Raw genomic sequence first — 17,541 nt, 5'->3', positions numbered from 1 at the left:
GTGTTTCTGGCTGGATGTAAGCTGCTGCTGGCAGATGGATGCGTCTTTTGTTTTGCTGCACAGGGTGTCTTATTTCCAAAGCCTGCCATATTACATAGTGTTGGGCAAGGAGGGCAGTGAAATGCCAGGCTTTGAAGAGAAACTCACCCTTGATCAACTCTAAGTTCCATTGCTGTTTGAGTCACTTTTACATAAATCACTTTTGTCAATTACATAACAGGCCCAGACCCTGGCAAGCAGTAAATATTTACCTTCATGTTGGAGCCAAGGTCGCTGTGGTAAATCACAGTGAGTCACAGGAAAGCATCATTACCCTCTAGGACCTTGAAAAAGGAACACTGAAAAGTGCTATTATTAAAGGTTTGCGGGGTCATACTGTCAGGACTAAAATGTAAATTTAGTACTGAAACCTGAATTATCTCTTGTAGCCCAGTACAGGTGACTTTTTTATACATACACATTTATATTTGCTTATCATTACTTCTATTTTTGTACAATAAATATTTATTATGTATTTTTTAAAGTTCTTTTAAAAAGATTGAAAACTGCTTTGAAAAACAGCAGTTCTTCTCCATCTGGCAAGTATGTTCTCAGCTGAGCACCTTTTCTCAGAAAATGATTATAAAGGGTGGGTGGTGTTTTCTGGAACCTCAGAACCTATCACACGTTGGTGAAGAACAGTGCTGGGTTGTGCTGGGGGTTAGGAACAGCTGCTTGAGCACAAAACTGAAAGATTTACTCTGGCCCTTCCCAAAGTTCCAACTCCAACCGAGTTCAGACCTCTTGCCTGTTTCTGCAGCACTTAGATCTACCAGTCTGCTTCCTTTCTTCTTTGCAGTGTCTCTGGCCCACATGGCCAATGTGTTTGTGTATGGAACCCTGAAGCGAGGCCAGCCCAACCATAATGTCCTGCTGGATGGCACTAATGGCTGCGCGACCTTCCAGGGCCGGGGCCACACGGTGGAGCCTTACCCCTTAGTGATTGCTGGAGAACATAACATTCCCCGTCTGCTGAACCTGCCGGGGCATGGCCACTGCGTGGTCGGGGAGATCTATAGTGTGGACGAGCAGATGCTGCACTTTCTTGACGAGTTTGAAGGCTGCCCAGACATGTACCAGCGCACCCAGGTGAGGATTGTGGTCTTGGAGTGGGAAGGCATGCACAGCACCCCTCAGGAGTCTCCAGCTGCTGAAAGGACCCTGCAGTGCTTTGTGTACAGCACAGCCACCTACCCACCGGAGTGGGTCCACCTCCCGTACCACAACAATTACGACTCTCGGGGGACACATGGGCTTCGCTATAATCCACGGGAAAACAGATAAAAATTCGAGGAATGCTCAGCAGCCAAAGAAAAAACAGAGCCCTGATGATTATGAGATTACCACAGCTTGGTCTGCACTCACTGAATGAAAAAGCATTATAATGCCCTTTGAAACAAATATGTGTAAAACTCTATCTGTGGAAAAAGAAATAATCTTTTTAGTGGCAGCCTATTTCCCAGATAATTCTGACATACTGATAACAACATTGTGCCCTGAAATCTCTCTATCCGATACTGCTTTATTGCTTGCTGCCTAAAGAGCACCATGGGCTTGAATGCATTGGATAAGAAAAATTTAGGATTTTAATTCCCCTAAATGACATTTCAAGAACTCATATGTTATCATAGTTTTCTTTCTCCTTTTTTTGCTTTGCTAAAATCTGAAGAAAACATTTCAAATGAATGTAAAGACTTTGTGCTGCAGCTAGATTTTAGCAGCCCTACTCTTTTTTTCTTGGTGCTACAGGTCAGATTCAGTAAATTTTTTAATCTGATCTTGATGTTTCAATGTAGTAAAAAGCTCAAGAAAGACATGCTGTATTTTAGAGTAGTTTTGGAGTAGATATAACATTGTTCTTCACAGTTTTCAGATCAAGCTTATTAAAAAGATTATAAAGATAATCATTTAAAATTAAACTAGATGTTTTAGTCAAATAAAGTGTTGATGCTATTTTGGGCCCTATTCTTGGGCCAACATATTTGGTAGAATGTGTTTTTCATTCTAATTTAGCAAAATAATGAGCACCTTACTTGCTGGCAGAGACAGTTGATTTCAGATGGAAGCTCACCCAAGCCCAGAGCCCAGTAGCAAGGTACTGTCCCTCCTTCCCAAAGGGAGCAGAATTTGGGGTGACCTTTTTGGAGAAGAACCAATGCATTAGTAATTTGTTCTTCAGGCTTGACAGAAAGCTTAGCTTCCTTATATAAACAGCACTTAAAATAATTTTAGCAAGGCACGAAGAACCAATTACTACCCACCTCCATCTGATGATCTGTCAGTGTAGATTCAAGTCAGTGCATGACTGCCTCTGCTTATTTACTAGCAAAGTATGAAACGTATTCTAGGAATTTCAGAACCAAATGAAAATGCAGCTGCTGATCCTTGGTAACCTCATTCTCCATTGGGAGTGTTCACTTACTCTTCAACTTAATGGTAGACTGTGATCACTAACTGCATCTGGCACAAAAAACATGATCATTATTTTAGCCCTTTTTTCTTAATTGGAAACTTGCTTCACAAAGACACGGGGCAAGGATGGGTATCAGCTGATGAGCATGTAGCAGCCCCACCCACCAATTGGGGTGAGGGAGCCCTGTGGGATGGGAAAGAGGGGACCACGTGAGTCATATCTCCCTAGGTGACAACCCCAGGGATCCAGCAGATCCATACTTGCCCATTAGAGCCACAGATGAGGGATTTCCAAAATCATCTATGTTGAATGGACTTAAGAAATTACTAATAACCACAAACAGGAGTTAGGTCCTCAACCAGGATGAAGTAGGTAATCAGATTATGAGGTAGCACATGCTAATTTAATAAAACTGAAGGCAAAGAGCAGGGATTTATATAAAATTTTTAAAGGATCACAATGAAATGCTATTATGTAAAGTCTACTGGCAAAGCCCATAGCCTCTGAGGTACATTGTCTTCATTAAAAAAAGAGAAAAAAAGGGCAAACTAATATTTAGACAAATGCTCAGTTTTATTGATTTAACTTTGACACTAGGAAATCTCACAGCAGAAGTACAAATCATATGTACAAGTATTTATATCAATAAAAATTTCCATTGGTGATTTTTTGGCAGAATGTTGGTTTTGACTATATGTGGAATAAATATGACTATGTAAAATCTGCTGCACAGGGGTGTTCCTGCAAAATGCTTGGATAAATTGAGTGTGAAAGAATAATAATACAAATGGCTAATTAAACTGGGTGATGACTGAAAGGCTATAAATACTTCATTGCAGTTCCATGAGCAGATCTCCTTCTCCAACTGTGTCTCCAGCTTTACAATGCACTGATTTCACCTTGAATTTAAAAAAAAGGGGGGGGGTGTTAGTAAGAATTATTAACTAGAACAGGAGGGAGCAATCTCGTCATCTGTTTCTGGAAGTGAAGAGACAGCCTGGCGGGCTTTGGAGCACAGGTAGAGCACTTGGCTTGCACAGAGGGGACCTCATGCACAGGGGACGTCTTCGTGCAGGGCTGTGACTCAGCACCGTCCCTTCTCCCGCCCTTGTCCTAAGAGTCACTGTTGGAAGGCAATTTTTGCTGGCTGGCCCTTGCACTGGGCACACAGGGGTCAAGGGCAGCATCCTAAGAGCCAGTGTTGGTCCTGGATAAGCTCACAACACCCAGCCCACTCAGTCTCTGTAGTTTTAGGTTGCAGAAATGTTCTCTGAGAGTTAATGGAATGCTTAGTGTAAAAAAAACCCCCAAACAAAACACTTATACAAGAGTCAAAGCTGGTACTAATTAATAAGAGAAACTCCCTAGCCTGATTGTAAACATCCTTTTCAGGGGAAATTATATACTCAGAAGGTATGTGGCAGTACAGATAGTACTTTGTGGCGTGATGTGGAACAAGTACTGAGCTCCCATGATGATGTTATTGTGCCCTTTCATTCTACTCCTCTCCCAATTTTAATCAGGTTTGTTTTCCCAAATTGTGTTCACATTTAAAATAAGTGGGTAGGGGGTTAGACGGGGAAGAGATAGTCATTTGACTTCTTGGAGTTTCTTGCTTAGGTGAGAAAATGAACAATGGGTTTGAACTAGTAAGTGGAAAACAGGAACAATGGCAGCAACAGCAGGTTCAGTGCCCTAGCCTGTGTCCCTGCAGCTCCACTTATGAGCCAGAGGGCTAGAAGGGCCTTCCCCTTGAATTCCAGCCCAGGCTCTCTCAGGTCGATGTGAACCTGTGCAATGAGTACTTCAAAGGCCTCATTCAGCAGGTGCTATTTGCACTGAAGTGGCTGCTTTTTATGATCTGAAACCTCTGTGTGTATATAGGATGTATTTTCATGATGCTGTGATTACACTGTGAACCTTTTCCATGGCAGGAAAAATGGCCCTCCCAGATAAGAACCACCAGCCCCTCAGGCCCCAGGGTCTTGTCCTCTGGGCTGGAGCTCTGGCCATTCCTGGTGCACCCTGACGGCCAGTAGGAGGAAATGGGATGAGCAGGGAGGACTTTCCCAGCTAACAGGGGTCAGGCCACAGTACAAATTTGCTCAGAGCACATCAGCACCCCAAAAACAGTTCTAGGCTCCTGATGACTAGGGAGCAGCTAAGCCTTCACTGTGAAACCCAGGCCCTAAGGACACAAAACACACTGACCTACACAAGGCCCCTGCTCCTTAAGGGAGCTATGCCGGTTCATTTTTGCATTAAGTACCCCAGTCTGGCAATACAGTCCTTTGACATGCATCTGACATATATTCTGCATCCCCCCCCAAATGAAGCCAAATTATGGATGGAAAGCTCATGATGCTAATGCAATGTCAGTGTTAAAAATCTCAAGGAAAAAATTAATACTTTTACAAGGGCAGAAAGCAACATTTTCTTGTTCACCTTATGAAGAGTAATCATGTAGAAAGCAGACTCCTAAAAATACCTACAGATCTTGCCCTTGTCCTCTTCCAAACCTGTGGAGACTGGACACAGCTGTCTGCAGCCCCTCTCCAGCTTGACCTCCATCCTCCCAGCTGGAACTGGACTGGGCATCCCCCTCAGCATGTTCTCTGAGCATCGGTTTCATTTTTTGGGGGGGTGGTGACAGATGGAAACTGTGTCTCTCTGATGCATATTTCACTGTGACCTGACTGTACCTCTATGCCAGGGCACACATCATTTCCAAGGTTCAATCTCATTTTCCCACTTTGGCCATGGTGCAGGACGCGTCCAGCCTGTGCTGCTCTCCTCACTCCACCCTGCCTCACCTCGCTCCAGACTTCTAAACCAAAAAGTCCTTCAGGAAGGGGTCATTTGGCTACAAATGGTCTCTTTTTCGTTGCAGAAAGGATAATGAAATTATTGCTTTAAAGGACTTTTCTGTTTTCTTAAAGGAGAAAGTATATTTAAGAAATTTTAATAAGTTTCAGTACTAATACATCATCTTTTTTTCTCCCTAAATCATTAAGTCCCACATGTGTTTGTGGTGTTTTCAGCTCCTCTTGATCTAAAATTGAATTGTTCTCTTTGTGGAGAAATTATCTTGAAGAGTTACATTAATTTTTGCAATCTCTAAAACCATTTCCTGCTGTGTCACCTAAGTCTCAGATAACTAACTGCCTCTAAGACAGATGTAAACATTAAAAATTAAAGACCTCTTAATTTGAAAGCCATTAAGGTGAAGAACAATTGTTCTTTGACTACCTGACTATAGAGAGTCTTTTGGAAAGCCCCCTGTGCATGAGGCAGGGGCATACCAGTGTGGGGTGAAAAGAGCTCCCAATCTTACTGTCCCCATCTGCAGGAGGGAGAGGTAAGAGGACATCATGTCTATGACCCTTTTCAGGTCTAACCATCCAAGAATCAAAGGTGGAAATTCTGCTTCCTGCCACAGAGTTGGCATGGGCTGGTGGGAACTTAGGGACATACCTTGCCAGTTTTCCCAGCTGTCATACTGTTCTGCATTTTCATTGCTTCAATCACACAAATTTCTTGACCTTCTGTTACCTAGAAAATGAATAAAAATGGACAGAAGTTTTACCAGCATTCCAATTTTACAACAATATTCAAGAGTGAAGCCATTAAGAGATTCTTTGTCAAAGATGTTGAAATTTGATCTAAACAGCAGCAACAACCTCCCATAAATACTTTGAATCCCAAGTTCATATTTGGGGGACAGCAGAGAAAGACCATTCCCTGGGAATCTGAATCTGCCTTTGCCACAGAGATGTGGCAGAAAGGCATGCTTTCCACTTTTGTATAGTGAATTGGGAAATCTCTACAGATAGAAAGATTGGTGGTTTCCAAGGGCTGAGGGAAAAAGAGGAATAGATTGTTGATGGGAACATAGATTCCTTTGAGTGATTAAAATGTTCTTTGACTGTCCTGGCTGGTGTGGCTCAGTGGATTGAGTACCGGCCTGCAAACCAAAAAATTGCTGGCTCGATTCCCTGTCAGGGCACATGCCTGGGTTGCAGGCCAGGCCTCCAATTGGGGTCATGCAGGAAGCAACCGATTGATGTTTCTCTCTTTCTTCCTCCTTTCCCCTCTCTCTAAAAATAAATTTTTAAGTCTTTAAAAACATTAAAATGTTCTAAGATTGACTGATGATGGTTGCACAATTCTGTGAATAGACTAAAACAACTGAAGTATACACTTTAAAGGAATGACTTACATATGAATTTTATCTCAGTAAAGCTGTTACCAAAAAATGGAGGTTCTATCTTCAGCACTGGGGAACTGGGAAGAACACCCAAACATCTGGGCCATGCAGACCACTATCCCAAACCTCCAAGGTAGGCAATGATTTCTGGAGCTGTGCCCATTCCTTGCAAGGACACTAGGAGCTACCACAGGCTTGGGCTCAAGCTTGGTATTCAGATGTTTGCCTATTTTTATGAGTGAAGTCCAGGTGGAGCAGAGTATAAACCCCTTGGGGTTAAACCTGGGCCTTCCACCTAGGATTCAGCTGTGACTAAAAGCCAACCTATTTATTCTTCTCTCTGCCCTTGATGACTAAGCATGAAAGCTGGGCTGGATTTTTCTCCTATCTTTGTGAAAAAGGGCCTCTCAGTCTTTGAAATGGGAGAGTGGAATTTCCTACACCAACCAGCTATCTGGGGTACTGGTGGGCATCTGGTGTGGGGCTCCTGGACGCTCACACCACTGTGGCTGTGCTTGCCCAGTGCTGCAGAATGCCTGGAGAATGTTCTTTCCTGAAATCCCCAAATGATCTCCAAGTCCCCCTTCCGGCCCCCTGTAGGGCACAAGCTGTCTTGCTGGCAGTCGGGACTGCCTGAGCCCTGTGCATTCCTTTCCTCTGCTGATCAGGTGGTGGGCTGCTTTTCCTGGCACAGAAACATAGGAAGAGAGGGGATGCCAAAGCTTCAATGCTGGCACGGAGGAGAGACTGTACTGCAGAGCTGGGCTTGAAGCACTGTGCTTGCTGCCCTTTTTGATTCATTTTCACCTGGCATCTGCATTCTATGGAGATTGAAGGGCTGTTTCAAACTTGCTGTTCTTCAAAACACAGAGGGAGAGAAATGAGGGCAACTCAAAGACAATGAAGATGCCCCAGTCAGGATGTCAACAGCTACTCCCACAAGTCCTCATTTCAGAGACTTTTTTTCTCTCTTCAAAGGCTAGCATGGACCAGGCAAGACAGGGGAAGGGTGAGTTCCCCCAGAGTAGCACCTGCCATTTAGCTCCACATGTAAAACCCTGGTGGATACAGACCAAGGCTTCTGAGACAGAGGCTGAGGGTCAGAGCTGACCTCAGGAAACAGCATCCCAACTGAAGGACTGGGCATTCCAGTAACAGAGCTGAGGCTTTCTGGGAAATGGTTCTGAAATTCAACAATGGGAATTCCATTAAAAAATTAGTAGTCAGCTCTCTTTCCTGGGGCTCTGGTAGCTCTTTCCTTCACAGATGGACAAGTGCCCACTTACCATGGGGCCTGGAAGTACCTGTACCTGTCTCTCACCCTCCTCAGTTGGCATCCGAGAGCCTGGGCTTGCTCAGAGCGCCCTAGTCTCCCCATTCTCAGCCCCATAGGCTTATCTTGGGTGGGTGCAGCCTTGCCCCTCTGCGGGAGCTCAGCCCACTGCTTGGCATCTGTTGGCCAGAGAGCCTCTCACTGCTTCTTCATAAGAACTTCAACTAAGTAGATTCACAGTTAATGCAAATATGAAAATGAAATGAACCAGGGAATTTCCAGTGGTTACTCTAAGGGGGCCTGGGCCAACCTGACAATAATGGCCTTAGGAAACTAGTGGAAGGACAGCTGGGCCTGGGCCATAGCCTGGATCCAGGCTTGAGCCGGCCTGCTTGAGCCTGAGGGTAGTAAAGCAAGATAAATTAATGGGGCCCACTGTCTCTGCCCACTGACAATCCTTAGCTGGCTTGGCATGCTTGCAGCACTGGTGATTTGTGAAGAGTTGACATACAGATAACTGCAAGTGGTAGATCCCCAGTTATTAATCAGAAAAACAAAACCTCTGATTTAGCCAGAGATAATCAGGAGAGGCGGGAAAGTCCCAAATTTGCAATGCTCCCTTCTCTCTGATTGTATGACTGGCAGTGTGATGAAAAGGACTTCACAGAAAGTGCTCTGGATCTGAAGTGACTGCTCTTCTGCCTGACCCACAGCTCTGCACTGAATCACTGAATTCAGTCCCCACAGCTTCCTTTTCATTCCTGTTTTTTCTCATACCTGTCTGCTAGTCTCTCTACTTGTATTATTTAGTTGTAGATGAAAATTTAAGTAATTCATATCTCTGCTCACCTACAGCCATCTGTTTTGTAATCTGTTTTCACTCATTTGTCCCTAAAAGGGAAAAAACTCTTGGAAGTTGTTTATTTAATCCACAAAATACTGAGATATGTTTTAGTCAGTAGAACTTGATCTAAATTTAAGTTATTTCATTCCTCAAAAATCCAAGTCAAGCAAGCAAACGTGGTACAAACCATACAGTGAAGAAAGCAGGTGGGCCTATAACTAGGGGGTGCCCTGCCCACCAGCTGGGCCCTACACAGGCTCCAATTCTAGCAATACCAAGATGGCATTACATAGGCCTCTTAGCTCGACATTTGGAAGCCTCTCTGTCCAGAGGTGCTCATTCGTCCCCACTCCCCAAGTTTGGGAAGGTAGTGGCAGCACCTTCTGTCTTTCCCCGTGTGCTTGAAAAGCTGGGCATTAATTGAGGGAGCAGAGAGGGCACTTAAACATTCCATTTCCACTAGACAGCTCACATGTGAGGGCACTGCTCCTGAAGGATCTGTGTGCGCACACTTCTCTAACACTCTTGTGAATCATCTGATAAATACTTAATGATTGTGACAGGATGTCTCCAACTCTGGGCTTACAAAATGGTCAGAAGCCTTGCAAGTCTTTTTGATAAACTTGGTCAGCCTGATATACTTCTCCACTCCCTGTCTAATTGGTGTAAAGTTTGGAGGCCTGAATCCTGTATCTTTCATCCGGCTTATTGCGTCCTCTCCTTTGACACAGGGTCAAGGTTCACATTCGCATCCGATTATCAGAGTGCACTCATTAAGCGTGAGCCTGCCTTGCCCTAAAATGAATAAGCTGGGGAGAAAACTCGGCCAATTTATTCAGCAGATTTCAGCATGTTTAGAAGCCCTGAATGTCGCCCGGCACTGCTCTGTGCTGAAAGAGGTTCAGACATCTCCAGCTGATGATTAATTGTGAGTGATGGGAAATAAAATCCAGTAAAGCCAGCTGCTTGCCATGGTCGGCAAAATGACTCTAATGGATATAGGCTGCCAATTTTCCAGTTTTACTGGCAAGTCTTCCAAGTGTAATTAAGGGAAGTTATAAATGATATGGAAATCTATCAAGTCCCATTTATTTTCAGAGGACTCTTTCCCCAGAGACTTTTATCTTCAAGCTTATAGTATGCTTTGTTGTGCTAATGATTCAAATCACTTCTTGTTTCTGATTAAAGACCCCAGTAGCATTCTACCAAGTTCCCTTCACTTCTTCCCCAAAGATTAAAAGACACAGAACCTTCTCCTGCACATCACTCTTAGAAAACATACTAAGGCTGGGACATACTCAGCAACTTGTATCATTCAGACTGCAAACGCAAGAAGAAAGCTCAAAGGAAGTGCAGGAAGTGAAAAAGAAAGGGGGAAAAAAGACCTCCATCAAACACAAAGAGAAGCCCCCAAAAGTACAGACTTGAAAGCTGTGTTCAATACCAGATACTCATCAGAAGGTGGTGTAGCTCACTAATGTTATTTGATTTGGAATAAAAGCATGAAAATGATGGCAAAGGCCTAAAATTGGAGATGTAAAGGATGACTGCACAGTATTCCATTTCTCAATTTCATCCTTTAGAGACACAAAATGGGGACGATACAGTGACGGGATGAGATTTACAGTAACAGCTGTGGTCTTCCCACACAAGGGAGGCCCTTTTAATGGGCGAAGGTCTGTTTTGAACAGACGGGGAGTAACAAAACAAGGTTCCCTATTAAGAGTGTACAGTCATATTTCTGATAAAGAAAATGATTATGGGAGTTGGATTTCCTTTAAGATGGCCCCTCCCCTCTTTTGTTGTCCAAAACCTGGGTCGTTTTTAAAGGTGTTATCCTTTAAATATAGGCAAGAGGACAGAAATGGCATGGAGGGGTTTTTTCCCCCTGTAGCCCACTCTCTAGCAACTATAAAGAATGCATAGGAAACTGTGCCAGTGGCATATGGCTTTCTACTGTGCTAAACATTCATACAAAAGACAGGTTCATCAGTCATTGGAGTATCTGGATAAAAAATTAGCTCCTGATGGATGGTATTTTGAGCTTACCTGCTGCTAGTACATTACCAGAGAAACACAGGTTTTGAAACCCACATGACATTAGAAACTGCAGACCATGAAATACAACACATGCAGGAGCACATAATGTACGCCAGATTATACAAAATAATAAATAAGCTATTTAAACCCTCTGCCTAAAATTGAGCCCACTGCAAGGAACCCTGGGTCATTTCTACACAGGCCAATTAATGCACAGCATCTGCTGTATAGAAGCAGGGCATGAAGCACTTCCGAATGATTTCAGCAATTAAAAGAAAACTGTTTCCTGCCTGTTCAGACTGCAACTGTTTCAATGCAAGAATGAGCACCAAATCACTGCGTGCAGCTGAAAAATTAAGTCCGCTTTTTGGGGAAGAAGGGTGGGTGGGAGGAAGAATTTTTATGGAAAAAGGAGCCTTCTTTTGTTGTCCTACATTCTGTGTTTTTCTGCCAAATTAGACAGAAGGCTCGGAGGGCTTACCGGCCCGCTGCAGTCTCCCCTTCTGCTGCACTGGGCCCCCCGAAAGCACGGATCAATATCAACCCTGCTGACGACTCCACAAAAGTGAAAATCCTTCAATTACATTTTTAAAGGCAGTTCTAGTTAGAACACAGGTGCCTGAATGCACTGCATTTTAAAGCCCTCAGATCTGAAGAAAGACAGTTAACAGCCACAGGAAAAAAGCATCTCACATTTGGTTAAAAGGCACTGCTAGAATCTGACTATAATAACTTCCTCTTTCTGAGCTGGTAAGATAGGCTGGTAAATATCCCCTGATATTTCCTGAAGAAGAAAAGTGAATTCACATCCTAACATCTTCATGTAAAGAGGGAAGGAGAAGACATCCCTGGAGACTACAGTATTTAAGCAATAATGGAATGAACCATCATCAAATTACAAAGAAAGAGAAGGCAGGTGACAGAAATGCGGTCAAACCCCTTATCTGTAGTCGAAGGCCTCTTTATGGGTTTGTGCACTAGCCACCTCACTAGGAGGGCATGAGCAAGGAGAAGTAACACGCTCACCAGGGCAGATGGTTCTGAGGGGCTGCGGGCCCGCATCTCTCCCCGCCCTCCCTCATTCCCACCCCCCTGACCACCCCCTTCGCTTAGTTGCCCCTCTCTAATTGCACAGTGGGTCTCAAAGCAGGGAACTGAAAGTCTTGGGGAAAGAATACAGAGTTGTGGCCAATATTAAACAAGTCTAGTTTTTGTTAAAATTCCTTAAAATGAAGGAAAATATTACACTCTACTGCCCTCTAAGTTAGCTGACAACTGGAGCCCAAATCTTTAGTTATAAAGAGAACTACTTAAATTTGGTGTCATTTACAATATCTTTAAGAAATTAGTCTGGATCCACTACCTCTGTGAAGTATACTATTTTAAAGGATTCAGATGGTTTTATTTTATTTTTTTGTAAAAGGGTGACAAGGAATATTCTGAATCTTGGTAAAGTGGAGAAGTGTCATCTTCAAAAATTTTTGAAACAGAGATACCATCCCCTGTAATCTTCAGTGGGTCATTCCTTGAAAATTTAAATCAAATGCTAAATTTGCAGAATATTCTTCTACTATGTTTCTTGATTAATCTATAAAAATATTTTACCTTATATTGATAATTATCATTAAGTTATAAAAATACCCAAGTTGTTACCGCCAACAAAAATCACCCCAATGCTTAAAAGTAAATGCTACCTGGAAGAAAATGAAAGGCCCAACTCAGGATAGCTGTTACCTCTGAAGGAGGCAGGACAAGAATGCCATTAGAGAAAGGGCGAGTTCATTGTATAAGCAGTGTTTTTGTGTTAAATACAATGGGAAGCAAATATGGTAAATAAGGTGAGCAGAGAGCACAGGAATACTCATGTTGTTTTTTTATAACTTTCTGCATGTTTGTAATATTTCACAATTTAAAGTTTAAAAATGTTAAATAATGAACATATGAATCTGTACACGCTTTGCAATACAATCTGAGGTTTGGATGAAAAACTGGCACCTTATCAAATAAACTGCTTGAATAACTACTGCTATGAAATACATAAATTTAATCATTGCAATTATTTCCTGATTGTAAATCAAGGAATCCAAAAACTGGAAAATCTATCAAACAGCCAGGCCAGGTCCTCTGCCAGGGAAAGATGCTGTTATTGATATTGGGCTGCGTGGGGTACACAAGTTACTGCCAGACAAACACATGTCAGGAGGGCCCATTCCAACCCCTCTCATCTGGAATACCTAAGAGCAAAGGAGGTTTCAAATCCTGCTCTTTCACAAAAGGAAAAATAAAGGTTTCTCACCAAGTTTATTTGTAATTTCTCCAAGATCAGTTGTAAGCTCAATTGCAAATGGTTTGGGGAAAAAGGGGTGGTGTGACTATCATGCTCACCCATCTACCTCCTTGGGTGTCTTCTCCCTGAAGGTGCACATGCAAGGAGAAAAATAAACCAAGGCGAATCTGGGTTGTTCTCCTATTAATGATTCCAAATTTTATGTTTTATAGAATCCTCCCCTATTTTGTGTAAATCACTGTTTATGAGAACAATAATCCCAAATACCTAATTACCTGCTACTAAAGGTCAGTTCACTAAAAAGCATATCATCCTTATTTTGCCTCCCTCAAAATACCACACTCTGTCTTGCTAATAGTGGATGGGCTAAGGAGCAGGAAGAAACATCAACAGGTACTTACTGCCAATCTATTATTTTACCTGGTCTCACAAACTAGTAAGTGACAAAGTAATGATTAAGAAAGAAAGAAAAAGAAATGGGTACACAGCCTGCTTCTGGTTCCCATCTCACTTAATTTTAGATGTAATAACAAATATTTCTGATGTAAATTTGAGATGACTGAAAAATCTAAACATAACTGGAACAAATCTTAGTTAAATGCAATATTAAAATATTCCACTGTGTTGTTTCACATGTACTTTTATTTTTTGTTTTGTTTCTGATATCAAAATATGCTCATAATGACTTTATATTTAAAAGTCAAATGAAAATTATGCAACACATTCAATAGTCCTAAGTTTAATGCTGGAAAATGTATTTAGCCATTTTTTTCAAGAAGATCATAAAAATAAAAGTTACAATGATTAAAACAAGTTATTAAAAATGCTAACTTTGATTACAAAAATACCCCAGTTTATGATGTATTATGATATACAGAAAAATAGGTAGTTTTCAAACTGAAATAAAAATCAGTCATTAAAAATATTTTCAGAAGGCATATAAAAATGTATTTATTAAAAGCAAATAAAAGTGATTTTGTCAATTGTTTTCTGAATTAAATTTGTGATTCTGGACCTTTATAATCCAGTTCTACTTAGTTTCTAATTGGTTTATTTGCTTATATGAATTTTACTCTTTATTAACTATAATCCCTTCCCCACATGTTCAAAAAGGCTATTATGTAATCATTTAAAAAAGATTTTACTATCACATTTAATGTTGAATAGTACATATTACACATTGGAAAAGTATCAGGAACTTTTGCTGTTTGAACCCTGCTTAGAGGAAAATGTAGCTTCTGTGCTGGAGGAGAGGACCTTTCCCCACAAAGCTCTCTGGGTGGATTTACTATTTCTAAAGTGCCACCCAAATCATTTTGTCCTGAGATTTTTAAAAATTCTGTTAAAATTGTTTACTCCACAAAAACAGATTTGTAATTTATTATTTATGTGACACTTTTGTGGAACACATTGTTGCCCCCCTCACCATTCTAAGATTTGTCAAGTCTTACTCAGCTAAATATAAAAATTACAGATAACTAGAACTTAAACTACACAAAATAACATTTCAAAGAAGAATAGAATACTTAGAGGTCCTCAGTTGTTTTTTTAGGTCCTTGTTTTTTTTGAAAATACACTGAGATGATTGATTCCTTTCTCTTCCTACTGACAAAAGTGGAACCTTGCCTCAGCTATTGTTATTGCTAAGAACATAACATGCCTTACAATAATTTTAAACCACAAAACTTAAGAGTTACAAGTATTATTTTGTTATAGTGGCCTCAAGTAAACAATGTGCCTTTGGTCCAAGGAAAGTTTCTTGTGTGTTAATTGCACAAAGCAGATTTAACTATACAAGTTGTTGTAAAAGCTGACAAACATCTGGCCCTGCATTTGGTTTAGGTATTAGCAGTTTGGGACACTTTTCACAAATAATAATTCAAGAGAAAATACTATTGTATCGAAACACAATGGCACCAAATATAAAAGGAAGTTCTGTGAGGACTATAAGTGGCACTGGAAGCTGAAGAGAGGAATAAAAAGAAATAATATGTTCTGCCAGACCAGCCTAGGCATATGCATGCAAAGAGCATTTATAAGTAAGGTGAAGTACACAGAGAAGAGGAGCCAGTTCACTAGGGGTACATACCCCCCTGCCCCACCCAGCCATGTCCTCTGACTTTAAAGGAATACATGCAACAGAGTCTCCAGTCAATTCTCAAATTAAACCATTCTTGAATACCCACATTTAATTACTGGTGGTGGTTTTCAATATCTGAGCTACCCAAGAACTAATACAATATTGCTCTATTTTACTAAGTGTCTTGTTTTCCCACATTAAATCATTAACCAGGAAATGGAAAGTCTGAAGGCTAAACCCTTCTGGTATCTCTGGAGAAGCTGGATTAGGAGAAAGCAGTTGTTGGAAACAAGAAGGCTGCAGGCTCCCTGTTCTCTGCCCAAAGCAGCCGCAGCCAGGAAGCTGGTGCAAATGGAGGAGCAGGACTGCAGCGCGAATCTCCTCCCTCCGTGCTCACAGCAGGAGCCACCTCCCTCCCTCCCTCTGCTCAGGTTTTGATTCAGGTGTTGGAAAAGTAAGGATTGCCATTAAAACACTTATTTTTTTTAAGCACAAATGTGATTTTATAATTAAAGCCACACAATTAGAACTGACAAGCTCAGGATGGCAGTATACAGCCCATGTAGCTTCCAGAAAAAGCTTAAGATGGAAGATGAGGAAAAAAAAAACAAACAAAATAACCCCTTCACATTGTTCACCAACCTACACTTCCAGTCACTGGAAGATTCCACTAACTGCCCATATTAGTATGAGTGTACTCATGCTTACTGGCAAGGCCAAGGGACTATCTCCCTATGACCCTAATCCTTTAGAATGAGGAAATACAAGGCAAACCCCTCCCCCATAATCATTACATATATAAAATATTTAAGTATCACCCCTCCCAAATCCTTGACACTTGGGTGTTAGACAAACATAATGAGTGCTTTCTTCCAAGAATATCAATGCTTTCTAAATAAACATAACAATTCTCCTCAGCCTCTTTTATGATTTTTCTAGAAAAACTAGTAGTTCCATTTCTATATCATCAGATAAAGCAATTGTTAAGTCAGTTTTCCAACTTCATGTGACAATTTCAGGGCTAGTCATTTAAACAACTGAAACTGATCAATTTTTCTTAATATCCAATTATAAATACTTTTCTAGAAGCCAATGACTATATGAGTTTTTCCTCAATGTTATTTTATTTATGTTAGTACAGAAATACAGAGGCAGTTTTAATGTAATCTTTACAGGAAAATATAAAAACTCCTGTAATTTAACTGAGATACAAAATGGAATCACCATCTCATTTATTAAAGACTGTCATATTTGGCCGTTATTTTCTGGCACATGAATAAAAAGGCAAGTACTTACATGCCCCCTAGAAACCTTTCTGGTTGACTCTTTCTTTTCTTTTTACTTCTGCTGCTAATAAATAGAGATGTCTAACCATGCTGTTAAAAAATGCAGTATCCTACCAATTCACCCACAGCACACTATTGCGAGACTGAACATGTGAGGAAATATTACTAGTTTCATTGTGCCTTAATGTCACAAAGTCAAGATGAAAAACATATATCTGTGATCCTAAATTTTATTTATCAAGTAATGGAAGTGTGCTGGTACTATACAGATTACAGAATTAACTTTCATTAGTTCCCTTCCCTTTCATTCCAAAAATAATGCAAAAAGTTCCCCATCAGAAGTTTATTTTTTACTATGAGTTCTTCAAGGATGCTTAAAGCACAGAGAGCCTGAGAGTAAATAGAAATTTTAAATAAAATACTTCCTAAAACTCCAAATTTGCCAAATAACAGAATGAATCAGGCCTTATTTCTGTTCCAGTTCCAGATCAGTTGAGGGGAGAGGCACTCAGATATTGTTACTAAACTAATTCAAATATGAAACAGTCGGACAAAAATTGCATGAAAGCTATTTTGCTATTTGGTGGGGGTAGGAGGACTCAAGAAGGACCTGCACAGGGCACAATCATGCTTCTGTCTTCCCCAATCCCACAGATAGGCACGCTCCTTACCATGTCCCCGGGCTTGACAGAGACGGCCACCACCATGCCAGGCATCGGGGAGCGAAGAATACTGCTTGTATCTTCAGCCACTTTTTCCAGCATAAATTTGCTCAATTCTGCAGCGAGTTTGGTCAAGATATGCACCTTGTACTTAAGGGAAAACACCATAAATGAGTTTAAATGCTGAACTTTTCTTCAAAAGTAGTATTTATTCCAAATCAGTTTTTACCTTTTAAATTTAAATTACATTAGCTTTGAAGTCACATGACTTTTAATTATTGTACACAAAACCAAAATATATTCATTTGTTTCTGGAATATGTTATGAGCCAATTATTTAAGAGATTTCTTGAAATAAGAACTCCAGTAATTCATTAATGATAAATAGTTATTATCCTATATCATGAAGAA

General features: G+C 41.0%; 2 protein-coding genes across 11 annotated transcripts in view; one reads left to right on the top strand and one right to left on the bottom strand.

The window, feature by feature from the left end:
- The window catches only part of GGACT (gamma-glutamylamine cyclotransferase), a 55,938-nt gene extending 52,710 nt beyond the window's left edge, over positions 1-3,228 (top strand). For 5 of the 7 annotated variants that reach the window (XM_036011422.1, XM_036011420.1, XM_036011423.1 and 2 more), the window contains one exon: positions 839-3,117. In XM_036011422.1, the coding sequence (XP_035867315.1) occupies positions 853-1,323 (471 nt within the window). In that variant the 5' untranslated portion in view covers positions 839-852 and the 3' untranslated portion in view covers positions 1,324-3,117. Of the gene's footprint in view, positions 1-838 lie in introns of all 7 variants that reach the window. The other 2 variants (XR_004899901.1, XR_004899903.1) reach the window with 2 other exon arrangements.
- PCCA (propionyl-CoA carboxylase subunit alpha) overlaps positions 3,007-17,541 on the bottom strand; it is a 488,979-nt gene continuing 474,444 nt past the window's right edge. For all 4 annotated transcript variants that reach the window (XM_028526281.1, XM_028526274.2, XM_036011417.1 and 1 more), the window contains 3 exons: positions 17,141-17,281; positions 5,927-6,004; positions 3,007-3,351 (listed from right to left, as the gene is read on the bottom strand). In XM_028526281.1, coding sequence (XP_028382082.1) covers positions 3,283-3,351; positions 5,927-6,004; positions 17,141-17,281 — 288 coding nt within the window. In that variant the 3' untranslated portion in view covers positions 3,007-3,282. The remainder of the gene's footprint in view (positions 3,352-5,926; positions 6,005-17,140; positions 17,282-17,541) is intronic.

The sequence above is a fragment of the Phyllostomus discolor genome, chromosome 11 (genome assembly GCF_004126475.2).
Source record: "Phyllostomus discolor isolate MPI-MPIP mPhyDis1 chromosome 11, mPhyDis1.pri.v3, whole genome shotgun sequence".
In the NCBI taxonomy this organism is placed as follows: domain Eukaryota; kingdom Metazoa; phylum Chordata; class Mammalia; order Chiroptera; family Phyllostomidae; genus Phyllostomus; species Phyllostomus discolor.
The sequence above is the reverse complement of the archived record's forward strand: the minus strand, read 5'-3'. Positions and strand labels throughout refer to the sequence as shown.